This window comes from Tinamus guttatus, unplaced genomic scaffold (assembly GCF_059628265.1).
Source record: "Tinamus guttatus ecotype Peru unplaced genomic scaffold, ASM5962826v1 Tinamus_guttatus_pri_ptg000942l, whole genome shotgun sequence".
Taxonomy (NCBI): Eukaryota; Metazoa; Chordata; class Aves; order Tinamiformes; family Tinamidae; genus Tinamus; species Tinamus guttatus.
This window is the reverse complement of record NW_028289476.1, coordinates 1,387,670-1,414,481: the sequence shown is the minus strand read 5'-3', so window position 1 is coordinate 1,414,481 and position 26,812 is coordinate 1,387,670. Positions and strand designations below refer to the sequence as shown.

The following is a 26,812-nucleotide window of genomic DNA, read 5'->3' as shown; positions in this document are numbered from 1 at the left end:
AGCAGCATGAGACAGGGCAAGGCCCAAGACAGGCAGCCCAAGAACAAGAGTGTTATGTAATTCCTTTGGACAGGGAAGTCTGCGCTGTGTTGACAACCAGTATCAGCACTAGCTTTCCTGGCCTTCCTCTGCCATCCCTGCACTAATCCCTGAAGGGTACAGTAGAACCCAGTGGTTTCTCGGCAGTGTTCATGCTTATCCTCTGCTTCAGACAGAAGTTCTCTCTCTAGTCCATATTTCCCAGCTACATCTGACTCTGCAAATATTTGCATCCAACTTTTGGCTTTCCAGCAGCCAAAGGCTGGTACTGAAAATCCTGAAAATGCACAAAGTTCACGTGGCCCCAGCCGGCCATCACAGAGGGCTCTGTTCAGGAGACCACATTGGTTGGACAGGCTCCCTTTGTAGGCAACAGGGAAACATGCTTCTACAGCACAGTTCATCTGCTATTCAGAGTGCAGAGTTGGGAATTATCTCTTTTCTTACCTTTAAATGGGTTACTTTCTTTCTTAGACTCTGCCGGTTGTCCTTCTGTCTTAGCATCTTCAGGGACTTCACGGTCACTGCTACCGTCGCCCGTGGGCTCCTCATACAGCTTAGGGACCTCCAATGTGGCCATCTTTCTCATGAGGGTCGGTGAGCGCTGCTCTGCAGGAGGAGCCGGAGCCAGGACAGGGGTTTGCAACAGGGCTGCATTTTTCCTGGATTGCCGTGGAGAAACAGTAGGGCTTCTCATATGCCCTTGGCTCTCTGGGCTTGCATCCTCTTCGTCCCCAGCCTGCTTGGTTTTTGGCAGGTATATTTTGCGTCGCGCCCCAGAAGCAAGCTCCTCTGGGGTGGCACAAGGTAGCATCGCAAGAGGGTCACCGTGGCTCTCTCTCTCGCGGCTCGCGGGATGCAAATCAGAAGCGGCATTAGGAGACTGCCCTGCTCCTGCTGTTGGCATTCCGCCCACCACGATAGAGGGCACGGAGAGCTGGAGCGGCCCCTCCGCCTCAGGAGCTACCCTGGTGCGTCTCTTTGGCGGCACAGGCCTGCTAGCCAGCATCTCCTTGCTGGTGATGAATTCCTCATTGATCATACCCGTGATTCGCCTGGATGTCCTGGGAGTCAGAAGTAAGTTTTCTGCTGTCTGGAAGAGTTGATTGTTTTGTACCTTCTCCAAAACTCTCCTTGAGGTTCGGGGACTCAGGCCTGCAATGCCAATTTCTGGGAGCGCTGCTTCCTCCACAGCAGGCTGCTCCTCTTCATGGGGGTCAGCGTCATCTTTCCTGAGCTCCTTACTGCTGTCTGACATTTTCAAAAGCAGCAGTAGGTAGTTCTTTAAGGAAGTCACAAGGTTTTTGTGTTGTATCTTCTCCTCCAAAGATACCTGCTGAGGTTTCTCAGGGCTTGGCAAAACCAGCGGTACTTGTGGCTGGACCTCAGTGACTCCTTCAGAGGTGCCTGATGGTGCTGCTGGCTCCTGGCCTGAAGCTGCAGCTCTTTGCTCTCCTCCTTCCTTTCTCTGAGGTTCCATAGGCACTGGCTGGGCGCTCTCCTCCTCTGAAGGCTTCACCAGAAGCTCCTCCTGCAAAGCAGACTCATCTGCCTTTTTGATTTCCATGTCTCGGCTCACGTGTGGCGGCAGCGGGGCTGCAGTTGGGATTCCTCCTGCTGCAGCCTCTTCCCCGGGGCTGCCCTGCGGTGCAGGCGGTGCTTCCTGAAGCACCAACATCCCTGCTGCAGGAGCAGGAAGCGGCTCTTCCTTGGAAGCTACGATTGAAACGGGAGCCGGCATTTCAGGCTCCTGCAGCACCATAGGCATCCCGCCCGCCTCCCCAGCGGCAGCCTCGGGAGATGGCCCTGCTGCTGCACAGCTCTTTTCAGCCCCTGCCTGATGCTCTTTGCTCTCCTCAAGCTCTATTGCCATCAGATGGGCACTTTGCTGGAGAGGAAGATTATCTCCAGGCACCGAAGCACTCGGTTGACTTAGTAACGGCTCTCCTTCCACTTGGCTCTTGATCGCTTCATTTGACAGTCCTTGTTGGGTCTCTCCACCTTCGAGAGTCTGGGAATGGCCTTCTGCTTCTTTCCAAGAGGCAGGGAGCTCTTCGATAGGTTGTGCATGGTCAGGAGTGGGTGCCAGTGGCCTGGGTGCTTCCTGAGGCCTCAGCCTGGGGCTTGTCCTTTTTCCAGACTCTCTGGTCTCCTGGCTGATGGGTGTCTCTTTCCTGAGCTCCTCGCATGTGCTGACTTGCTCCCCAGTGTCTACTGCTGGACTAGGCACTGGATGTTCTAAGTCACTAGCAGGCTGTGCTCCCACTGTTACTGCAACCTAGTGAAAAAAAATAAAGTGAAAATGGAAAATGAACACTACTGCCCACCTCCACGTAGCTGTGCCTATGGTTCCTCTATACTACACCACAGTGCGTGGCCTCTCTTTGAATCTGAAGCATCAATTATTCTAACTTGGCATCTTCAACATTCATGGACCTTGGAGGCCCTCATGGCTTCGCCAGCATTCGTGGTGGTGTGTCCCACAGCTTGCTGTCACATGGTTTTCAGTTTTAAAAACAGTTTTTCATTTAACTGGCTCCAATTCTGCTGTCTTTCACCATCTCGGTTGTGCACAACAGAGCAGGCTGCCCTACCTCCCTAAAATCTTCAGCCACTTTTAATTTGATCCCCTCCAACGTAGCTCCTTCTCAAGCAGCAAAACTTTCCCTGTTTTCACCAGCCACTGCTGAGGCCTTGTATAATTTTCCTGCTCTTTCTTAAGGCTTGGATGTCCCCCTAGCCTGTATCTGCAATCTTCATCTTGAGATGGTGCGACCCACATGTCACACAGTCTCTAGATGAGGCTGCCCAAATGATTTATAGCGAAATTGTACACCGTAACATTATCTGTACTATTCAACCATCCCATTTCTTTGACATTCTGGAAGCTCAAATGTTTCCGACTACAGCTGTGCCCCAGGAGACATTTCAATAAGCTGCCCACCATGACGGCTGAGCTTCATCCTGAGGAGATCAGGTGAAATCATTCAGCCAAGGGTGAGACTCAGGGGAGGCAGTGATACTGGTCAGACATGCTGTACTTGAGGGATGCTCAGATAGCAACATCAGGACAACCTCACCAGGAGTGACACACATACGGGAAAGGTTCCCCTTCCCCTAAGCAAGAGGGGCAGAAGGTTCTGCCTCTCAGAGGTTCTGCTGTTGAAGTTTTTCTCCTAAGGATCTGGCTTAAGCTTTATGCCTCTGAAATGGAGTCCTTGGGGTAGGTAGGCTGTGCCCCTTAGGCCTTCTACTTTCCTGACACATAAGCTTAGCTCGAGTGCTTAGGAAAAAAACAGGAAAGATAATGCTAGACTCTCAATAAGCCCTGATGGATGGAGGGATGTGGCAGAAAGGTAGGTTTCCCACGAGGATAACCCCACGGGGAGTTCACAGTATTTGGTCTTCAGTGTCATGGAAAGGGATGGGGTGGACACAGCCAGCCTAAGGGTACGTCCAGGTCCAGGCCCCTCTGTCCAGAGAAAAGCAGCTTAGCACCACAGCAGCCAAAGGAAGAGGAAATTGGAAAGGGGGCAGTTTACAGGGGCAGTTTTACACAAAAACTCATCTCTAGAGGATAGTGAGACTCAATGAGAACGTATCTTGAGCTGAAGAGGACTTCAGGAGGAAAGCAAATTTGCTTAGCATGGGTGAAGGAACTAAAGCTTATTCAGTAAAGGTTTCTGGGACACGGTGCCTGTCCTTAAGTAACTGCAAAACAACCAGATTAGGGGCATAAAGAATTAGAATAAAAACATCAATTTCCAAATTGTGGAAGACATACGTCAAGAATGATCTTGATCCAAACCAGTTGTGCCCCTGTGTGTGAGGAAGCTTAGACCTTGACATATTGCAGAGACCTTCTGCAACAGATAAACCCAGATCGAAAGAGAAGTCCTGAACACAAGGTGCCAAAGCCAGGTCAACACTAAGGCTATGACCTTTTCTGGTTGAGGAAAAAGTTTAAAGAAGAAAAAGCTGAGCAGACCTTGTACTGGAGGGTGTAAATATTCTCAAACGCCAGCTTTGAAAACTAGGTTAAAAATGGCTTGCTTGGTGATATACAGGCCTGAGTCCTCCCAGCATCACCTAAAAAGCTAAAGCACTCAAACTGTATTGCTTTTGTCTGCAACAAGGCATGATAACTGAGCTCACATTCTCCTCTGTGAATGGTTATTCTATGAGGAAAATATCTTCATACAGGCTCCAGGCTTTGGAATGGCAGCCCTAGCCTAGCTACTGTATACCAATAAGCCCTAGATTCCTGAAGAGCAAGTGTCATGAAAACACAAGAGAAAGAGGAGGGGGGCGGAAATTCCTTTTGCATAGTCCTGTGTGGCCATATGTGCTGCAATGATGCTGACGGGTCACGTTAACGACGGGCTCGGAGTGCTGCACTGCAATGACCCCAGCATCCAGACACACGCAGTTTACTGTAAAACATGATAGGTTGCTTACCAATAACTGGTACACCTACCTATGGCTGCACGGCTAGAAAGAAATCTAGACGAGAAAGGAAATTCTTTCACTGGAGAAGTTCTTTCACCTTACAGTCCCCCCTCTCACCCTGTGGATGTTTTCCCACTCTCAAGTATTTTTTCACTCGCCGAGGGAGCGATGCACAAGAGAGATGTGCTTTGCCCTGAGCGCTCCGCTGACAGCTTTGGTCTTTATGGAAAGAAACCTACCACTGTTCAAACGTCACATCCTGATTGCACATGCTGATCAGACTTGGAGAATCCTTCACCACTGCAGGGGTCATTAACAAAAAAAAAAAAAAAAAAAGGAAAATGGGGGCAAGAAGGACATAAAAAATACTAGACCGCTAGCTTCCAGTCTTGTATTTTTATGGAAAAAGCTTCAGGTTAAGGGACAAAAATAGACATTGATGAAAAGATGCAGTGAGAGTCAGGAGCAGGTGCAGCACTCTGGCTCTGCATCCCCACAGCACGTCTTGCAGCAGCCTTTTTCCAATGGTTGAAGAGCCAAAAAAGAAAAAGCAGCAGCAGCGGTTGCCCAGCTCTACTGTATACATGCTGAACTGTAAACAAAATTGAGAGCCCTGCCTGGCAGCGCTCACGTGGCACACCTGGCATGCGGCACACGTTTGCGCGGGCCGCTCGCTGAACGCGGCAGGCTGCGGCGCAGGCTCAGGCGCTGAACTGAACAGATGTCACCGGTCTCGCTGCGCGGCGCACGCACCAGGCATCCACCCCCCGGCTATAAATAGCCATTCAGTGCCCGCTGCTTAACTGATTTGGAAACATTCTGCATGAGGTCAGCCTGCGGATTAAACAGGAGGGCTTACGGCACCCCCCGGGCCGCTCGGAGACCAGCTGTTCAGCTGAAGGGCCCTGACGTGCTGCTCCCCTCTCTACCCTGTTTGACATTTATTCAGAGATGGGGTGTCCATTTGGAAGCTCTGCTGTTCGGGCACACAAAGCCCAACACGCCTTTTGGGGTGGGATGCTTTTGGCAGGGGAGATCTCTGAAGTCTCAGCAGCAGCTTCCTTGAGGAGCACAACCAGCGCAAACAGCTGGCACAAATATTTGCTTGGTGCAACCCCTCTCTTGGCTACCACCTGGCCCCGTTACCTGAGGATCAGCAGCTTTGTTTCCCTCCGACTTCGGTTCTTCCTGCTGACCTTCCTGTCCCTCGGATGAGGCACGTCCTGCCTTGGGCATTTCTGAGGCAGGTGAAACAGTCTCTGTCTGTCTGCTGGTGCCCCCGGGCTGCAGCACAGCCTCGTTCATAGCTTCTTCCGTAGCTCCTGGCTCCTCCATTCCCACTGTGGCTTTCATTTGATTATTGAAATACATCTCTTTCAAAGAGAAGTGCATGTCACCTTTGGGAGGTGGCAAGTCCTGTTGATTCACTTTAGTTTTAGTGTCCACATTCGTAGGTTTTCCAGGTTCTTTGATTTTTGGAATATTTTCCACCTCTTGATCACTTGCTACCCTCAAACGTGCGCTCCTACGCAAGGGGACAGGAGGGGCAAACCTTGGATTTGTGGAGGGCTTCACCTTCTCTCTTCCACTTTCTTCCTTCTTTGAAGCTTCCTGTTTCACTGCTGGAGGTTCCACCACCTTCTTTTTCTTTTTAGCAGCAGAGTCTTTGACTGTGGGTTTGTCTTTTAGCTCCTCCACTGTCTCATAGATGTATGCAAGAAAGCTGTTCCCATTCTCCTCCCCACTTTCCAGAGAGACATCTCCATTGGCGGTCACTTCTGCTTTCAAAGGTGTGATGAGTTTGTTTGAAAAGCCGCTCATTGCATTCACTGACGGTTGCTTTGACTCAGCAATATCCTCGCGTAATCTGGACTGAGAATCAGCAACGTGCACTTTGGCCACATCCTCTTTCTCCCACGAGGAGGTTCCTGACCGGAAACTCAGATCCCTAGTCAGCCTCCGCTTTCTCTGGAGCCGATCAGGGCTCATCCTCTGCAGCTTCTCCACTTCCACATTTTCTTTCCCACGTTTCTTGCCCTGTTCTATCTCTCGCAGTTTCTCCTCGGCTTTTCTCTTAATTTTGGCGAACCACTTCTGATGGATTTTGAACTCCGTCATGGTTCCCACTTCCAGCACCCCGGAGCACGACACGATGCCTTTGTGATTTCTAGCTGAGGCCTGGTAAATGCCTGCATCTTCCTCTCTGCACCTGGAAACCAAAAAGCTCTGCGTGAGACCAACCTTTCCTCCCCAAGGCTCCACAGCTGCACACACGCATGTTCTCCCCTTGCTTGCTCGAGAGGGGCCAGCAAATGAAGGTGCTGCCCTGAGGTGCCTGCAGTAGAGCTGGAGACCTGTGGCTGGGACGGGCCTCCCTCTCCGGCCTCTGCTTGTTCTCAGCACTAGCAGATAAGGAAGACGGATGTAAATCAGTGCTCAGTTCCCCCCGGGCTGTAACACTGAGAGCAGAGGGCTGTGATGAAAGAAGAACAGCGAGCACCAAACATTCCCACCGTCATCAGCCACATCCCTCTCTAAGACTTTCTCCTCTCAGCTTCCCACTGCCTAAGCTTGGTTCTTATGTTCCTGTTTTTCCTCCATCCTGCTGTCAGGCCAAAGCCTTCCCACCCGGCTCCACAGACACACACACACGGCTTCCACCTTCGCCTCCGAAGGACTCCTGGCCTGAGGATCTCCCTGTTGCTGCGACGGGTCACTTGGGCTCTCGCAGAAACCTGGAGCATGGCAGGAAAGCCCAAACCAGACTTGTAAGGCTCACAGGACTTAGCAATACCAATATCCTGCACTTTCAGAGACAGGCATCTTTCTCCCACCTCCAAAATCCAGGACACAAACTACAATAGTCTCTGCTGGCTGAGGATACTGTGTGCTCGGCTCGCCAGAAACACAGCCACCGTTCTGCGTTAGAAGCAGCTGCTGGTCTTGTCTGTGTAATGGAGGCCCTTGACTCTTGCAGTCAAGGTGAAAGCTAGGAGAGGTGCTCAAGGGCTTTGGGACACGTCTGCAGTCCCTTTCCCCTCCTTCACCCTTTCTGATGCTCACAGATGGACTGTGACTGTGACTTTCTGAGGCTCACTCCTATGGACTGCTTTTGTCCGTATCGTGCCTGTTCTCCTGGATCATCATCTGGGTCCAGTCACTGCTTTCCCTTCTCTTGCTTTCTCTCAGCCCTAGCATTCTCGTCCTGGCTCATCACCCAGGTTGCCCTGCTACCACCACTAGAAGTCCTCTTGCTTCCAGAGTGACAGCCATCCTTGGATGCAATAACGGATCTCATACAGATGTAATGTCGGGAGCCATCTGAGCAAAGAGCAGAAGGGGAGGGGACAACTGGAACATGGCAATGGGGAGCCAGCACGGGCCCCAGAGGAGAACATTGGACGGAGCCAGCTTCTCCAGGCAAGGAAAACAGACTCAAAGCTCCTGTTGGCAAATCCACTACTCTTCAGCTTTTTTACTCACTTATACAGCTGCAGCGTGTGGCGATTTCCATGACGGAAAATCTCATACTTGGGTAAACCACAATAGCGGTCCATCTCTTCATCATCCTTATACCAGGTCACCTCTGGCTGCGGGTATCCTGGAGAGGAAGCAGGATGTCAGCGCGTGGAACACCATTACAGCCAACAACCTAGCAAGTTTGGTCTGGCAGGGACAAGGAATCAATAGCAAAAGGAAACACACTGGCAGAAGAGGATATATGTTATTCTGGGCTCATTCCATTCTTTAAATCACACATCAGAGAAGTGTTGTGAGTGGAAACAAGATGCACTTGTCCAAATCTTTTATCACTACTAGGAATAGGGCTATTTTTGAGGGAAAAAATTTCAGCCCTTCATTCCTGAACAGAGGACAGTGGATCATGAGATCGTCTCCTGTAACGCTGGCTGCAAGCAGAAGGTGAGCACACTGTCACTTTTATACGAAGAGGCATGTTTTGATGAGATTAAGCCTAAGGTTAGAAAACAGGCATTCAGCCCTCCACGGTGCTAACAACATTTCACTAAGCGTCAGTCTGTAAGCTGATCCAAAAGTTTCCATTGACCAGGAACAACCTTGATTGCATCACAGCCAGTTCCGTGTCCCGCAAATGTCACTTGACAACAGATGTCACCTGCCTTTTCAGGAGAATGACATCATGATATGTGTGACTTCTTGGCAAGCCCGCCAGGCATACAGACACGTCCTCCCCCAGCACAGGTGGTGGTGGATCACCAGGACGCCCCACGCTAACCACAGTCCTCGGATCTCCCTGACAGCGGCTCTTGTTCGGAATTCAAGTTGCCTGTTTGTCAGGTTGAAAACAGCTCAAGCAAGCAGTCCACCATTCACTTCTGTACTTCAGACAGGGCTCTTGGGTAGAGCCAAACTAATCCTAAGGACATGGGATACAAGTTTCAAGAGCCACGTCATACCCCAAACTTAAATTAATGTGTTCAAAGTCTAAGGTAGGAACCTGAAGCTTATTTCTTGCCAATGCCCCTGCCGACGTGATGCGCTGTGGGATGAGGGAGGCTGTCACCTCCAGCTCCAATGTCCCCCTGTTAGCCCCAATGCCCCTGAGGGCTGTGGGAACAGTGGCTGGATTGGAAATCATCCAACGATGGCTATTCAGGGATATACAAAATGTCCAGATCCAATGCCTCACAGGTGCAGAGAAGGCAGGGACAGGGCACTGACTAACCCGCAGTTGCCCATCTACACACTTCAAGGCTGGCCGGGACCCTTTTAATCTCCACAGTGAGGAGTCTCCTGGCACGAGGTAGAGACACTGGCAACCTGCAGCAATGGCCAAGCCAGCTTACATCTACTCTCATGAAGAAGGCCCTGCAGAAGCAGGATAGGGAGCAAAGACTCGTCAGCAAGGAGTAACTCTGATTTTGGCTGAAGAAGTAGTCCTGATTTTGGTTGATTCCGAAGGTCTTTGACCAGAAAGAGCAGCACATACCAAACATCCTCCCCGTCCGCCATTTGGTTTTCTCTCCTGTCTCCACTTCTGGTCCCTTGCCTCTTATTTGCTTGGACTTCACTGCAAACAGATCGGGCTGGGGACATAGGCTCAGGTAACTTCTCCTGTCCTGCTCTTCTCTCAGGCAGAGGCCTGTCATCCCCAAAGCACAAACAGTCCTCTAGATTTGGCTCTACCCTCCGCCTTTCCTGTCTGAGGTTCCTCGCTCTGCATTGCCTCTAACGTACACCTTCTCCAACCTTTCTGCTTGTACAGCGTGTGTCCTTTACCCTCTCATTCACTTCTGCACTGCTGCCATTGGCAGCTCTGCTATGGGTGGAGGTGAGGCTCATGATCTCACGCTCCACAAATAGCACAGGTCTTCCTTGGAGTTTTGGAACAAGAGCAAAACCCTCAGACACTGGTGGCTGAGGTGAACAAGCCCTAAATGGCTCCTTGGAGAATGACACAAGACTATCCCAGACAAGGGAGTGCTGTAGATCGAGCCTTTTGCCTATGTTTTTTCTTCCGACATTACCTACTGACTATGCTTGGCCGCAGGGCCTGGGCTGAATGAGCTTCTGGTTGTTGTTCTTTCTTCCCGTTCTAGGAACTAGAAACAAAACAACTTCCATGCACAACAACTGTGTTGTCCAGAGCAATCCTGTCCTTCCCAAGTGCTGTTCCACGCATGTGACGTTCAGGAGGCCTCCACAGTAGGTGGATTTTCCTAATATCCTGCAAACACCCATCCCCGCCCTTCATTCTAGGAACAGCAAGCGTCTCATTTCCAAGAAGTCCTGCCATGTCCCCCCATGGCCCCTGCAGCTGATTGCCATTCCTGGCTGACATCTGCCAGGGAGAAGCATAACTCTCTCTTGCTCATGCCACGGGTGCCCATAAGACTACCTGCCTCCTCCCCAGGACTAACGTGGCACCGTCATGGGGACTAGCTCCAGCCCGCAGCAAAAAGGAGCTACGGACAAGCGCGGGCTGGAAAGCCGTACACGGAGGGCCAGGGCAAGGCTTCTCCCCCTTCTCTGTGCTCAGCCCGTGCAGAGTTTAGCAACAGCAGTTGCCCCGCGGCGTTCCTGTGCCTTCCACCGCCACCCGCCCCTCCTTGCGCGCTGTAACTGGAGCCAAGCAGGGGCCGGAGAGATGCCTGAGCACGGAGGAGGCCGCGGCCGCGCTCGCTGGCATGCCCTGCGTCACGGCAGGGAGGGGAGCCACCGATCGCCTTGCAGGCAGCCCATGTGCAGGCTGCCTGGGGAATGAATTCCTTCAGTTTGGGGGCAGGGTTAACCCCGGGGCTTGCACGCAGGGCCGGCGAGGGGCCACAGCATCCCCAGCTTCATGGACGATGTGATCACCCGCTTTCGAGCGAGCCGATGGCACCAGGACAGACGCTCCGGGCAGCACCGCGCTACAAGGCGCTGGACACCGGCACGCAACGAGAAGCACTTTGCAAGGCCAAGGCCATTCATAAATTCGGGCGCTCGTCCTTGGGAAATCTGTCACTCCCGCAGACCCCCCTCTCCAAGCAGCTGGTGCAGAGAGGGATTTGCCAGCAGCTGGTCTCCTGCATTCAGCAGCGAGTGCCCCGCATTTACAGACAGAGCGGTGCCTTGCATTCCTGGGGAGGAGGGCCGGCTCCCGCCGCGTTCCCGCTGTGTCCTCAGGCCCAGCAGAAGCTTTTGGGAAGTGTGTCTTCCGGAGGCGTTGCTGCACCGTGAGAGCCGGGCACCGTCCTCTGCCGCTCCATGGGGCCGGAGAGATTTTTCCATGCAGAGGTTTTCCCATGGAGAAATTGCTGAGTCAGGATCAAATATTCTTTTTCCTCAAGCCGTTGAAGTTTGAGGAGCCTTCAAAGTTGTGGGGACCTTATGCAAAACAAACTCCTGCAAGGGCCATCCAAAACTGCCCGGAGAAATTATGTTTAAAACCACTTATCAGGCTGGAGGTAGGAGTTAGGCTTTTGAAAATTAGCAAAACAGAAGAAGTTTAGAAGCCATCTCCCAGTTTGCCTCGGCCTTCCATTGCTCTCCACACAAGATAGGTGAAGCAGAGGCTGCAGGCTACTTAGGGAGGAAGAGTCGTGGTAAGATCCGTTCCTTTCTGCCCCGCAACGATGGAAACCTACCAAGGCAAAGAGACTTCCAGTAACATGAACAAGGGGGTACTAGAATTCACCAAGAACAGTCTAACTCTCCATGCCATGAGCAAGTGACACTCAGTCTCCTTCCTTTTACTCACCCTCCTTACCTCAACCTCCCCCCGGCCAACTCTCCTCTTGAATCACCCCTTCCCTATTCCCAGCTCCCTCCATTGATCTATCATGTGTATATTTTTGTGGACAGTCAGACCTTCACCCACCACACAAGCAACTCACTTTACCTCTAGTCATACTCTCCCAGCCTGGAGGAACTGGTCCAAAGAAGAAAAAGTGCCATAATTGATGCAGGATTTGACCCAAAATAGTCAAATCAAACATAGCAGGGACACCGGTAACAGGCAGGCAGGGTTGCAGAGTTAGACAACAGGAGGAAAGGAAGGTTTGCACAACCATCCCAGAGGAACTCAACCAAGAAGCAGACGACATGAACATATTCTTGTAGGTCACGTACGTATATTCAGTGCTTGAGAGTCACAACAGCAGCAGTAGCTGACAGTCTACCTTTTGCCTCCTAAAAACCTACGAACCAAAGCGTCCTTGGACCCAAGCCACAACATTGGGACACATGCTGGTTCCCCCTCGGTTGCTGGCCAGAGAGGCACTTTGTTTCTCTCTGTGCTGTCTCCCAGCAGTGGAGAGAGTGGAGCTAGTGATTACATCCTGCAGCCGGAGCTAACTTTCCGCCTCAAGACCCTCTCTCCCAAATCGATCCTATGCTCCCAGGAGAGCCTACTGCATTCAAGAGCTTCTCAGACTGATCACAGGTTTTAAGAACATTTTCCCCAAAATTCTCGTTCTGTGGGTCTGTTTACTTAAAGTGTATAAAAACTTCCTGTAGTTCAGTTTCCTGGTGTAAAATATTGCAATAAGCCACGGGCTGAAGATGTACGTTGAACATTTTCCTCCATCTTAAAAGGGGAGAGCAGCATCAGGTCAAGTTTTGCACTCGATGGACGAAGAAGCGGCAATGTGCCACACAGCACAGCAGGTCACCCAAAGCTGGGAGACAGCCTCCTATCTGCCAGGTTGGATCTTCCTGCACTGCAGGAAGGGCGGCAGACCAGACAGAGACCACATCCACCTCCAGAGGTTGATACTTCAGTTTGGTAAAGATGGTTATTCCTTGGCAACATCTCCTGTACAACGTACAGTGAAGAGTTTCTCCAGGTGTTTTAGGGAGTGGTAATGGGGAGGACACAGAAATGGCTTTTACTTTCTGCTGCCAAGGAAGCCTTGCATCAGGTACTGAAGTATCTCCTCCATCTCCTATTAAGAGCAAATACTGCATTTCGGAGTTGCATGCACTGAGTCCTTCCTTCCCCATCAGCTACCTGCCAGTTTAAAAGTGACCCAGAGCTCATTTGCACACCTGGGGCTCTTGCACTGACACAGTCCACATGGACTGAGAGGTATCATTGGGACTTTGGAAGAGATGACGTTTTTTAGAAGGAACGGTCAACCCCGAGGTGCAGTCAGCAAAAGCTTAAGCCAGTGTGAGAAGCCATGACTAGGTACTTTAAAAGGGGCACGAAATCCTGGAAGGGAGAGCAGTGCCATCTTTGAGGGAAGCTGTGGTTTTGAGTCATTTCTACACTTAGAGGCTAGGTGAGACAGAAGACACAGAACCACCGTATCTGCTACTGCTCAGGATTTTTCAAATACCTAAAAATGAGTCATTTTTTGGCCACCGAGGTACTGGCTTGTACAATACACAGTGCTCGTGAGTTCCACCTCCCTGTGCAATATGTAAAAAAGCTTTTTCACCTAAATAACTTTGACTGAGCCCTCCTAACGAAGGGCTGAACAACATGGCTTGGCAGCTTCATCCTAGCAGCCCGGTTCTGCTCTAGGAATCTGGAAATGTTCTGTTGGAGTTAAGCAGTCTGTGACCTCAATACACTAGCGGCACCCCGACAAGATGAGAGTCTGACCTCTGACAAGTGAGCCTATAGGGGAAGAGCCAAGAATTCGAAGTTGGCAGCTCCCACACAAGAGCTTCAGCCTGCCCGTGTTAGCACGCAACTCATTTGCAGCATATTTCCAAAGGCATACTCCATCTCCTGCATCATAGGAAGGGCTTCGTACTGTGGTAGAGTTTCACTGGAGATTTTCTCCTTCTTCCAAGACTTAGACTTGCCTAAACTTCTCCCACAGAGTAGCCTGCTGGAATAGATATCCTGGGCAACAGCAGGAAGGATCGACAGAGTGTTAGACAGATACAACAAAAGTAGAGGCTTTAGTCTCTATACTTAAAAAAAAAAAAAACAGAAAGAAAAGAAAAGCCCACAGGCCAAGCAGTTGCTTGCATTAACATCAACACTACCATGCCACATCACTACAGCAGCTTAGTATGAACTCCTCTCTTCAGCCTCCCTCTTCCCTGCCTTGTTGGCCAGATCCCTTGCTGCTCAAGGTTAGCTTTTAGCTGCCCAGCTTTTAGCCCTGGGCAGAAACTGGCTTTTATTTCAGATGTTCAGATATTCAGATCTATCACTGATGTGCAGCCCTAGCTGTGGTCTAGCCACTCGCAGACAACAAAAGCCAAAGTTTGCTCCAGCACAATAGCTGTAATCTTCAAAGCTACGTGTTCCCAAGTTACCTACTCCACGGTTAGAAGAGGAACAGCGATTAGAGGAGGACAATGAGTTGTTACAAGCCCAAGGAGTGAGTAGCATTTTCCATTCTCAGTTCTTAAATTTGTTTCTTTTAATTCATAAGGTTATATGTCTGCTTCCCCTCCTTTAAATAAAAGCTGAGAACCTCATGCAATTGCTGCATCTTTGCTTGGCAGTTGGGCAACAGCGAACTTGTGTGTCATCTTGTTATCCCTTGCTTTAGAGTTTTCTTAGCATAAGTCCGGCAAGCGAGGCAGGACCAGGTTATTCACCAAAGACAGTTACCTGTCACTATGCACGTGAATTTAGCATCAGAGTCCTCGGACACAGAACGGGATTTGATAGTGGTTTCAAATAGTGGCTGGGTTTCTTCCGTCAGCTGAGAAATGATTGCGCAGAAGGTGCTCCTGGAAGATTCAAGAAGCATTTCTTAGAGGTGAAGGACCTAGAAAGAAATCATAGGCTTCCCTGCCTTTCTATCTGGTCTTAGAGATCCATCTGTGCTGCTCCTCATGGTTGGGCCTTCTTGTTTTAGCTGCCCTTTTTCCCTCCCACCATCCCAACATTTTGTTGTCCACAGCATAGTGTGATGGTACTTGACTGTTTTTTCACTCCTAAAATGACACTGTCAATTTAAAGCGTCACTTGGGAGACATCTCCTTGATCTATAATGCTATCAGAAATAATTGCGGAGATAAATTTAATTCTGGATTACATCTGAGCATTTCTGTAATCAGTTTGTGATCTTGATTTAAGACCAAACAAAGCCAGCTTCACTTTCCCATTCCCGGTATTGCACTAGTGGGGTTTCTAGCATTGCTCCATTCACTGGGAATTTACCTGTGAAAAAACTTCTATGAGGATTTCAGGCCAAGTGTGAACTAAATATGGCTCCTTAACACGTGACCTCTGAATCCAAAGCTGTTCCCTGCTTCAGGGATAGTTCACTGAAGGATACTTGGAGCCTGGCTGACACCTTCCTGAGCTTAGGACCTCCAGGTGAAGCTGACAGCAGTTCACTCCTTGCTGCTGCATGTAGTTATTACAGGCCACATGCACCAGGAGTTCATGCGCTGACCTGAAGTTCAGGCCAGGACATGAGCCAGAACTATCCAAGTAGCCAGTACCATCTCGGAAGTTCATAAAATGGATCTTAGATTTCCCAGTCATTTAAGTACTATTTGAGGATAGCACTAAATCACTGTATTCATGCAGCACTGCCAACCCTGGGAGACAGAAAAGTGCCACCAAGGGAGGTCCCAGAAGACCTTGACTTTATTTGAGAAAGAAAACGGATTTATCTCCCAGTGGGGTCTTTATTTGGATACTGCTCTGCAGCTCTTAAAAGTGAAGAGCAGTCTCTTTTCCACATTTTTCTCTGCAATTAGAAAGCTAAATGTCTATACTAGGAGATGAACCCAAGGTCTCAAGTGCTAGGACCTCCAAAGAAATAGCAAGAATTGCCAGAGGAGTGGTAGCTGGCAGCTCTACTTACACTGTTATCAGCAGTGAAAGACATATTCCTTGAACAAGTGATCAGCTCCTAGAGACATGCAAGAGATGGAACAAGCCCCCAGACCACCCCGACACAGCTCCACCGTGGGCAGAAGGGCTCCTAGCACGTAGTGAGCGCTCTACCAGGAGGACCCTTGCCTCAAAGCAGCCCCCAGCTCACAGGCAGGATGCTGGCACTATTACTCATGCTGTACCTGCTCGGAAAGCAGACTTGTCCAGGGGCAAAGAAAAAATCAAACACACTTCTCGGTATGGATGCAGCCAGGTCAGGTGCACTGAGAAGCTCTGCAGCAGGGACTGAGCTGCACGCAAGGCTGAATGGCCCCGGATCGCTCCAAGCACAGAAGGGATTTGTTTCATCCCCCACACCAGAAGACTTACCTGCAGGGTGCAGTGCTATGAGTTTCACTCTGGCTTCCTGCTAGCCTCAGTTTGTAAGAGATCCAGGGAGAAGAATTCCCTGGGTGCCACGCAACTGGGATGCAGCAGGAGCCTCACCTAGCTCCTCGGCACCACTTCCATGGGGTAATGACAAGGAAAGGGGAGAGCAGCTAGGGCTGTTGCCAACTGGCCTCATCTACTGAGCAAGGGTCATAAACACTGTCTAATCCAAACGCACACATGGCACAGGGGGTAAAAAAGCAGATGCCACAGCTCAGACACCGTCCTGCAGAGGACAACGGGCCCCAGGAGACTGGTCCCGCCAAGCACCTCCCCACACCACCACAGGGCCAGCAGACGGCTCTGGAAGCCAAGAGTTGCTTCAAACCAAAGAAACCTTTCCATACTCCAAAAGCAGGAGGAAAATCTCCCACTTCCAAAGAGCAAGGCAGATCAGCTGGTGCCAAGGCAGTTACTGGTGGGAGTTTTGATGGTCCCATTGATTCCCAGCCCCCGACCAGTAAATGCCTTTTCGCTCTGCAGAGTGAGGTTAGCACTTCCCAAGCATCAATGCAACATTTCACATCCCGGCGACAGAATAGCATGGCCAGCACCTTATCAGAAAGGACAAAATACGTAAGTGCAAGTGATGCACACACACAGTTGCACGCAGAACCACAGTGCCACCATGCCACCGACACCAGCAGGCAGCACCAGTAAGTCTAGTCTATTCAGTGCAAACCTCAGGGTCAGGTGACAGCCAGCAAAGGCTACTGAATGCTTTGGGAGGGCAGCGTACCCAGAAGCTGGGGAAGCTGCAGCCACAGTGGGTGAATCGGACAAGACTGGCCCAATAAACTCCATGCCCTCAGCAGAAAACCTTGAAAGGTCAATTTAATTTTTCCGAGAAACCGATGCATTAATCACCAGCAGGTTTGAGAGACTGCAGCACGGTGCTGTTCCCAGTTGACTTATTCCAGCAACAGCAAGACTTGTCCAATTCAAACCGCTTTCTAAAACAGTAATTTGGAGCATTCAGGAAAGCTGATAGAAGGTGGCAGCCACCGTGTCTCAGAGCCTTCCCAAAAGAGCATCCTTGTTGCAGAAAAAAGACCTGCAGCCTCAGAGGAGGCATTTGGCAATTCAGTAGCCTTTGTACATTAAAGAGGGATTTCCATACAAAAGCCATCTTCAGGAACAGGAGACTTGTGATGTGTGGGCTTCATCAGCGTTTTCCTTACCCTAGCAGAGCATTTTGGAGAGGTCTTTCCCTGCACAGTCAGTTCTCTAACTGCTTCTGCTGCATATCAGCGACGCCAACGGATTTCCAAATGTGATGTTTTGCCAGAGGCAAAACTGTACAACTGCATGAATGTGTTTCAGTGCAGAGTGATAAAGCACAGGACAGTGGGGAAAGAAGAAAACGTCTCCTTCGAACACATCTCAGCGCAGTCATATGCTTTACTGCTTAATGTGGCTCTGTATGGAAGTCTCACTTTAATATCAAGAAATAACTGGACAAACTGTATACCCATCCTTTGGCTAACAAAGATGAATATTTCTTGCACCTTACACAGGATTTATGACTGTACGGCCTGTAGTTCAAGCAAATATTAGGGAAGCGGTCATACGGAGTAAGGCCATTGCATCACTTCAGTGCTCTCTTTAATTAGTACCAAGGCATTGCAAATTAATCACATGCAGTCAGATTCAGCAAAGTGCTTGGGTCAGAGAAGTTTTTAATGCAATGTAGTTTTTACCTTCCTAAACTGGAGAGAGAGAATCTGCTGCTTGATAAGCTAAGCAAAAAACAGCATACAAAAACCATTAGACAAAAAAACCAAAAGCATGGAAAGGAGCAGAAATCAACAAACCGTTATAGAGATGCATTAATGATGAGTCGTTTTGCACAGGTCAGAGTTCCTATTAAAAGAAGGTACAGCTGCCTTACTCAGGCTGACTGCCAGGACGAGCAAGCCGCATGGTAAATGGTAATCAAAGGCTGTAAAAACGAAACGGTCGTTAACCACAGAGAGGAAATGTAAGAGCATTTATACAAGTAGGTTTCCAAGAAGCAGCACCTGAGCCTTCCATGCACCATCCGCAGCTTCGGGCGCAAAGCAGGCAATTTCACCCAGGAGATGGTCGAGTCAACGGCGCTCGAGAGCGTGGACCACCGCAAAGCCCCCTTCTCCACTGTCAGCCCAACTTGGTCACTCTCTGTACTTCAAGTTCAGAGGTATCATCTTTTTGGAGAAACTGAGAACTCCACAGTCTTTATATACTGCTTTGGATACACCAGTCAAATCTCTAAAATCTAGCTTTTTAAAAAAAAAATCACGGCGATCTCACCATATAGCCTCAGGATTGACCACAGAGTAGACACCTACAGGGCAACGCTGTGTAGGAAGTCAAATGCCCGCGTTGGTGTGGGCAGATGACTCGAACCTTCCCAGCCTCGTTTGTGTTAGACCACTATGAGATACCTGAACTTCTCCTGGGCATTATGGGAGACAGCATGAAGTAAGGAGGTTCATGGTTTCAGGTCCAAGTGAGCAGATCTGCATGACCAGGACTTGCACAGAACCCAGAAATTAGCAGGATTCAAAGTCTTGTCTGAAAAAATGACCACAGAGGGATTCTGAAAACTGCTCCTGAAAAAAATATGCAACACTTCCATTTGTGGAGGCAAAGCCTCCACGTAACTAGAAGAACTGGGGAAAAAAATAGCAAAAGAGACCGGGTCTTTAAGCTGACTTTCTTTGAAATAAATAATTACTTACACAGAGACTTTTACTGGGACAAAACAAAACCTTCAAGGAGCTCTAACTCCTCTCCTTCAGATCAGAGAAGCAAAGACGGTTCAGACAGGGGAATAGAGAAGCCTTAGCTGCTCAGAAGTTGCTTTAACCCAGCAAACACGGGTGGCACTTGCCCTTTTGGCAGCAGCTTCACCCTCTCCACCCCCAGCTGCACCTTCTTCACGGCTTCCCAGTGCCAACACTGGTGTCCACGCGGCCAGAGGACAAGCAGGTGAGGGGCTCACTGGTTGGAAAATAAAATACTAACCATAACAGACTGATGGTCAGCTCCTTGATCCAATACAGCATGCACTAAGGACATCTCCTGAGGCGCTAAGAAGGAAGATCCTAAAATGCTTGCTGGAGAATGCTAGCATAGGCAGATCTATAGATATCTATTTTTAATGACGCTTACTTGCAGCGGATAAATGGGAAGGAGTCTTTTCTTGGTTGCAAAGTCAATCGCTGAGAAGACAAGAGCTGGAATAAAGGGTGCCTGTATCACAACTCCCTAGTGCTTGTGTATGTGATCATGCAATTAAACACTGTTCAGTGATCATGTAATTAAACACTGTTCAGTGCTTTTCCAATTCTCGGCGTTGAGCACGCAACCCAGGCTTCATTCACTGCACATCCTCAAACACAATGCTGAGTACTGGACCGACCGTCTCTTGGGGGGCCTCGATATTATCACACACACAAAACCCGAAACAAAGAGCCCAAGTACTAACTCAATTTTAACCTCATTTTTCTAAGGAGACGAGCAGAATTTTTAGAGATTGCAGACCCAGCGAGAGGAAGATCAAATTCTAAAAGCTTTGAACGAAACAGGCCTGCCCACAAGCAGCTGGCATTTCACCTTGTTTCGGTTAAGTTGACAGTATCTCCACGTAGGGCTGCACTAACAGATCTACATCAGGCTCCGAACCAATATATTAACTTGGATAGCTGGGACTGCCAAGCAAGGCATGCCATATGCCTCAGCAACTGTGTGCCTAGTTTCAGTCCAAGCTCAAAGTGTATCCTCAAATCTCTGTAGAGATTTGTTACTGTCCAGAGCACAGGATTCAGCTGATTAAGGGCAGCATCTGCAGAGGATTCGTCTCCTCCGAGCAAGCTCAGCGCCTGCTTTAATCAATGGATCAAGGTAGCAGCTCCTCTCCTCCTCATACAAAGCAGGTAAACACAGGTCTAAAGGTGCAAGCTGCTCTCCACTGGAGGAAGGGAGCTCTGGCTGGTTAGCTCAGAGATGTCCACTGCACCTAAAACCCGTGGAAGGAGATCCAACCTGGGGTATCTAGGAAGCAAACTGCATCTTGTTAAGAGCTAGCCATAAAAACACTGACCTGGTTATTAACTTCAGCATGAGCATGAGAATTATACCCCTCTACTCTTTTTCTGGGTAGTTTCTACTTCCCTTAAATCTTCAGATGCTTTTAAACATCTGCAGGCATTTCTCATCCTCTTGTGGTTTTTCACCCTTTGACTATTCATAATTTTCTTTGGAATGAAGACAGTCTTTCCCTTATTTTTCCTCACACTTCCTGAATTTCAGTCCTTCTGCAAGGGTAAGAGGCCAAACTGTCATGCACACTCACTTTTTAATCACTAAAAATATTGCTCAAGTTGATGGCCTGTGCCAGCACATCACCTCACTCACGCTGAAAAGTTAATTGCTCTAAAAACATATAGATTTAAAATCTTTCTTTAAAAAACATCTTTTTTAAGTCCTCTCATGCAATCACTTTAGGAAATTCTCTTTCCTTGTTTCTTTTCCCCCTTCAGATAAAGAAATCATTCTCCTTCCAGCTCATGTCCTCATATGGAAGCTAACAAGGGCTTAGGAGACACTGAAGCGCACGGCACAACGGCCCCTAACCCATGTGTACAAGCACACGCACTCAATCTGCTCGGGCTGCCGAGACACGAACACATTTCAGAGCTCTCAACAGCATAAAAATTTGATCGAGCTGCACTAGCCGCCCAGCTCAGCAAATGCAAGAGAGAAATGTGTCAACGATGGCAAGTCTCAATACTCCAAATTACTCTTTTTAGGGAAGCGTTATTTGCCAAAAGCTCCTTAGATCAAGCGCCCACCAAAAGCAGGGCAGCGCTGCCGATTTTAAGGGCAGGAGCGAGGGCTCACCCTGACAACACTTTGCAGACTCTCCCTTCCACCACCGTTCTGACCCATGATATTATTGGGCATGCTTTGCACATGCAGACTTCTAGGGATAAGATTTCACATGAACTTCTCCGCCTCCAAGGTTAACACTGCCCGAGACCAACGCAAGCCACTCTGAACACTTTCTTGGCTGTTTGGGAATTGAAAAGCCAACAACAAAGCTTTCATGTACACGTGGCTACACCTACGTCTCCTTCCCTACCATGTGCCCCACTTTTTATCAAGCGCGTCATGCACACACAGGGCAACTGTGTTTGTATTTCATATGCCGTGGCAAACATTACCAGCAATCTTGTGACAGGGCAGCTCCGAGTGCTCTGAAGTTGTACAAGGCACATTGTTATTTTACAGGCTGGAAAAGGGATGTATGGAGGCTTTGCTCGTCAAGGTCACAGAATGAAGCGATGTTACAGCTGGAGGAATAAGGCATTTTCCTGCAGGTAACTCACTTTGAGCCGAGATGAACATCAAGTTGCATATAAACAATTTAGAGCTAAATTTCATTAACAGCGAGGAGAGAGGACAATAAATGGATTAAGTTATGTGTTCCTGGATGAACCTCTAACACTCAGAGGATGAGGCAGATCTGTAACCAAACTCTAACATATTGCTTGTTCTGTGGTCCACATTAGCCTGGCAGCTGGCTGAAAGAAATCAAAGAATTAAGAGAAGCACAACAGAAAGCAAAGCAAATATTGTACAACAAAATGCTCAGATAAATTGACATCTTTCCGATGAACTTGCTGCAGTCTCACTGAACTTGCTACGCTTCGTGGGTTTGGGCTGTAAAATTATAAAGGTGAAAATAGGTTTGTCCCCCAACAGCTCTTCTACTTTGCACTCCTTGGATTGGGCTATAAAATCTGAGATGGAGTCAGCACAGCACAGCAGCAGCTTCATTCACCCGAGAGCTCCCTTCTCCAGCTGAGATGGAGTGAGAATAAGAGCAGATTTTAATCCTGTCTCCTGGAAATTGCCTCTGCGTTGGCACAAGAGACATCTGCTTTAGATGAGACCATGCAATATGAAGAGATCCTGGGCTTTGGAAAACTTTTCTATTGTGATGGTTCCAGAGAAGAGCAAAATTTGCACCTGCAATGTATCTCTGGGGATTTTAAAAGTGCTCACCAAGAGCACCGCTCGTCCAGTTCCTCAGTGTCATCTATCAGTCTTTACTCAGATCAACTTAACTTCTAGCAGATATGGTGAGGGTGCTCTAGAAAGGGAGGCAATAACGCATCTTGGAATTATTATTGGGATTATTATTTGCATAACATAAAACTGTCTCGTTTGAACAGGGCACTGCTGTGCAGGTAGTTGTACCAATAGTCTACCAACATCTAGGGAGCCTACGGACTAGAGACCGACCCATTCATAGACTCAGTTCTGCCATTTGAGTGAGTACCAGGCGTGTCTTCTTCCAGGGTTTCAGACACTTTAGTCAGAGAAGACAGAAAACCCCAATTCCCTCAGATGCTTCGGTGGCTTTCTTAGCAGAGATTTATACCTCTTGGCAAAAGCCAGGGCCCATAAGAAGTCACAGACATCAAACTGCTGAACAGGGAAGCCCCCCAGCCTGGAAGCTAAGCATGTTTTTCAGGAACTAACACCTTTGTGTTTTCAGCTCGCTCGATTACAGCAACAGATCTTCTACCTTCATGTGCAATGAAAGAGATAGAAGATGGGGAATGGTTCTTAAACAGAAGAGCCAGGGGCTTAGGGAAAATAAATAAATAGATAGAATCATTGCAAAGCACTCTCCTGAGCTGAACTGCCACAAGAAGTAAAGGCAGTTGTCCAAGAAGAGATCAGAGGCAATGTCACTATACTCTATAAATAGCCACATAGATGAAGCTACCACAGCAGAAGGGTATTCAAGCAGGGAATCAACGGTTTAGCAAGACCTCGGGGCAGACATCTGCCTTAAATAAGAGGTGCAAATTGTTTCATACCAAGACAACAGAGGAATTTCCTAGGACTTGGATGAAGCCCCTGTCACAAGTCTACATAAAATTGCATCTTTGAACTAGATACCCTCTAAACTTGGAGAGCTCTTACAAAAAGGGTACCCAAAAAAGACAGCTTGAAATTGTGCCTTGAATATACTGCCACTAAACTACCCATTTCAAGGGAAAGGTTTTTCTTAAAGAGCAGCTCCAAGGGGAGGACAAAGAAAGTAAATAGCCCCCATATTCTCTGTAATAAGGGATGAATGTTCTCTGACAACTGTAAACACCCCTGATCTTCCAGACTCTATAGTACTATAGCCAATTTCTGCACGTAAAAATCAGGGGAAAAAGCACATACTTGTTTTCAAATCAGTATCTTTTCAATCTACATAGTGTCTCTTTCTTCCTGAGGAATTAGACCAAGTAAAACCACCCAGGCTCTTCTTTCTACACAGTTCATTAATGCAACTGTAGAGATGAAACTTTCCCGTGAGACTCCTCAGAAGTAAGGATCCCAAACTCAGTTTCTGTTCAAAAGGCATTCCCATGCCTTTAAGTGCCTCTGTCATGTCACTATTCACTTTCTAGTGCTTTGTTCCGCGACGGGGTGAAGAGAGTGGACGTAAAGACTCCAGTTAAATATACTCTATAAATATATATGACAGGAATAGCGAAGCCTGAAAAAACCCACTTTCTTCAGATCAGAATATGCGCTCCGCTTTTCAACAACCACAGCAGCCTCCAATTTCAATTCTGTGCCTGCACCTTATGTTTTCTGCTTCCATTAGCTTCAAACCCACCAAATTCAAATACATTCGGCGTCAAAAAGAAAACCGCTGAATGTTATCTGCCTTTCACTCATCTTGCTTTTCAAATGTTCCCAGGGAAGCTCTCCAGATGTTTCTGCATTTCATTAAGCTCAATTGCTTTCTGAAAGTCTTGCCACACAATTCCACTTGCTTGCTTTTGAGCACTGATAGGATGCATTATTTAATTACTGTACAAAAAGCCCTTTTCGTTTGAAAACCCCGCATCCCAGACAACAAGGCAGTTTACTGTGAATTTCCACTGCACCTGGCTCAAGTCTTCAGCGCTTGCAGATACATTCAGGGCCAAGCAGGGAACAAGACCTTTCTGTATTAGTGCCTTTTTTTTTTTTTTTTTCTTTTTGGTCAGGGAAACTGGAAGCTATTTTATGAATAGATGGATAGAAGAAAAATGGAAAAACGTCAGCTTTGCTATTCGGAGAGCATCTTTCACAGCAAAATGAAATTGCCTTGCTGTAGGCTTTGATGATCAAGTACATAAGCAAGCTGGAAAATGGATCAGCTAAACTTTTGGAAAACAAAGCCATTACAGATTAAATGTCAAGATGAAGGTAATACACCTTTGCCTTCAAAAATTCAAGGCTCTGCTGCTTGGAAATAGGCGTGTACTGGCTATACACTACCAGCATGCCAAGCTCAAGATGTTGAGGACTCGGAGTCTTGCAGACCCAGCCTGGATTTCCTGTGCTCGAGCTGCAGAGTCGTCAACACATCCGGAACATGTCAGGCTCACTGCATGTGAGCTCCACGTTGCTTGGCACTTTCTTCACTGGCCACAGAGTTTCCAGGAGTTGGGAAAAACAGCTTGGAGCACTGGAGATGTTACCTGAACCCGCCTTTACAAATAGACTGATTAAAGCTGCAATATACTTGTGGGGGAATGAGGGGGGAGGAGAGACAGGCTTTAAAAAAACCCAAAGACCTCAACAGCTTATTTATTAAGGACTTTTTAAGCAGTATAAGGAAGATATTGTACTCCATTACAGACTTCCTTTTGGGATTAAGTGTACTCTGAAGTCTGAAGTCACAGATTAGTTGTAGATGCTATATGAGCATTAGCCGGTGCTGAAGGTGGCCTGGTATATAACATATACACACACATATATACACATAGCTTGCACGATAGGATACAAGCACAAAGGTTCTGCATTAAGCAACTAAACTTTGGCATCACCCCATCTTCAACATCTAACTCTGAAGTTGGAATCTTTCAGGGTCCTATTTATTAATTTTCGCATCTCAGATTCTTTGAGGCATAAATCCTTGAGCAATCACTCATTTAAAAAATCATTACGGAAAATGCACACTCATTTTAAGAGCATGCAAGTTGCAGATTAGTGCATTTACGTAGTTTGTGGGCTTTATTTGTGCCTCAGCCTAAGGTGGCAACATATTTCTCACACTTCCCATGAGAGAAGAGCCTTATTTCTACCACAGAGCCTATGCCTAAGGCCACTTCTAACCCTGGAATGTACTTCTCATCGCTACTCAGTCCATATCTACATTGCAGAAATTCCTTTTTGGCAATAAGATAAGACACACACACACACACCAGGCCTCTTGCCTGGAGCCTGGCGTAGATAACACTCAAGCAGCTTCACTACAACGAAGCTGGGGAAGTCAGCGCGGTCTCCTGCCTGCCAGTTCGGCTTGGGTCTACTGAAGTAAGAAGAGACACAGGAGCTAGTGTCCATCAGGATTTTTACAGCAAGACTGTCTACTTTACATACCTGCCCTGTTATAGAAAGATGCACAACAGTGACAATCCCTGCCCCAGCAACTAAAACAAAAATACATCCCCTTTCTGGGAAGCGACAAGCTCGGCCTCCCCTCCTGGGCTACAAACAAGCAAGCACCAAATCGCTTTTGAGAACCCGAGTGCCAGACGTCAAGGCAGCTTCTTTCCTCTTCTAAGCATGGAAGAAGCCTGCAGGGAATCGTGGGCACATCACTCCTGGCTGCGCGTGCTGGGAGAAGAGATGCGTCTTCAGGGACAAAAGACGCTGCGATACCCTTTTGAGTTTGCTCGTCGCATCGGTTTGCTTTACACTGAAGCATCACCTCACCGGGGAAATAATTAAAAATAAAGGAAATTGCTGATCCCACCAGCACAAAAACACTTTGCGATCTTGGAACTGGGGGGTGCAGTGCATCCCTCTCCTCTTTAAATTCTTTTTGGACAAGGCGGCCTCATTGCCCCATCTCTTGTGCGCTGCTTTTTCAGTCGCTCAAGACACTTGGGCTCAACGCCACTGTCCCTTCACATCTTGTTCGCAGTCAGCACCTCCGTCCTGCAGCCCTGAGAGCCAACGCAGTGTCCTGGCACCCCGTTCCGCTGCCTCCCCACCACCCCCAGCACTCCCGCTCCTTGGATTTAGCCTCTCCTCCCAGCAGCTTCACTCAGGCTCCCAGCCGAGGGGGACGCGGGACTGAACCCTTCCTGTGGAGCAGGGCACAGCCACCGGGCTTGCATTTCAGGAGCATGGGGCTCACCAGGGGACCCCGCGGCCGCCCTCACCTGTTCTCGGGGCGGATGCTGAGCAGGTAGCTGCGGCGGTCGGGTCGCGAGGCCCAGGCCTCGCTCTCAGCTTCCTCGGCGCTCTCGACGCTGCTCGAGCGGCGCGGCAACAGCAGCCCATTGCCCACATAGGACTGGTCGAGGGCCCGGTGCGACGAGCCCATGGCGGCGGCCGGGCTGCCTCTGCCCCGCTGCCGCCGCCGCCGCCACCAGGCTGTCAATCACCGCCCGACATTTATAGCCACGCTGCACTTGCTGCTGTCACTCGGGGGCCATGGGGCGGGGGCTGGGACATGCCAGTCCCTTCAGGCCCCTACGGTCTCTACAGCTCCCACACGCTCCTTGGACTCCTCCCACGGTGTCCAGCCCCGACACACCGCAGCTGCCCCAG

At 48.8% G+C, this 26,812-nt stretch overlaps 1 protein-coding gene across 3 annotated transcripts in view; it reads right to left on the bottom strand.

Moving 5' to 3' along the window:
- ALPK3 (alpha kinase 3) overlaps nucleotides 1-26,594 on the bottom strand; it is a 31,275-nt gene extending 4,681 nt beyond the window's left edge. The window contains exons 1-6 of one of the 3 annotated variants that reach the window (XM_088538233.1): nucleotides 26,422-26,594; nucleotides 17,902-17,940; nucleotides 14,531-14,652; nucleotides 7,972-8,089; nucleotides 5,635-6,697; nucleotides 487-2,317 (exon numbers count right to left, since the gene is read on the bottom strand). In XM_088538233.1, the coding sequence (XP_088394359.1) occupies nucleotides 487-2,317; nucleotides 5,635-6,697; nucleotides 7,972-8,089; nucleotides 14,531-14,652; nucleotides 17,902-17,940; nucleotides 26,422-26,585 (3,337 nt within the window). In that variant the 5' untranslated portion in view covers nucleotides 26,586-26,594. The remainder of the gene's footprint in view (nucleotides 1-486; nucleotides 2,318-5,634; nucleotides 6,698-7,971; nucleotides 8,090-14,530; nucleotides 14,653-17,901; nucleotides 17,941-26,421) is intronic. The other 2 variants (XM_010227634.2, XM_088538232.1) reach the window with 2 other exon arrangements.
- Nucleotides 26,595-26,812: the final 218 nt, after the last annotated feature.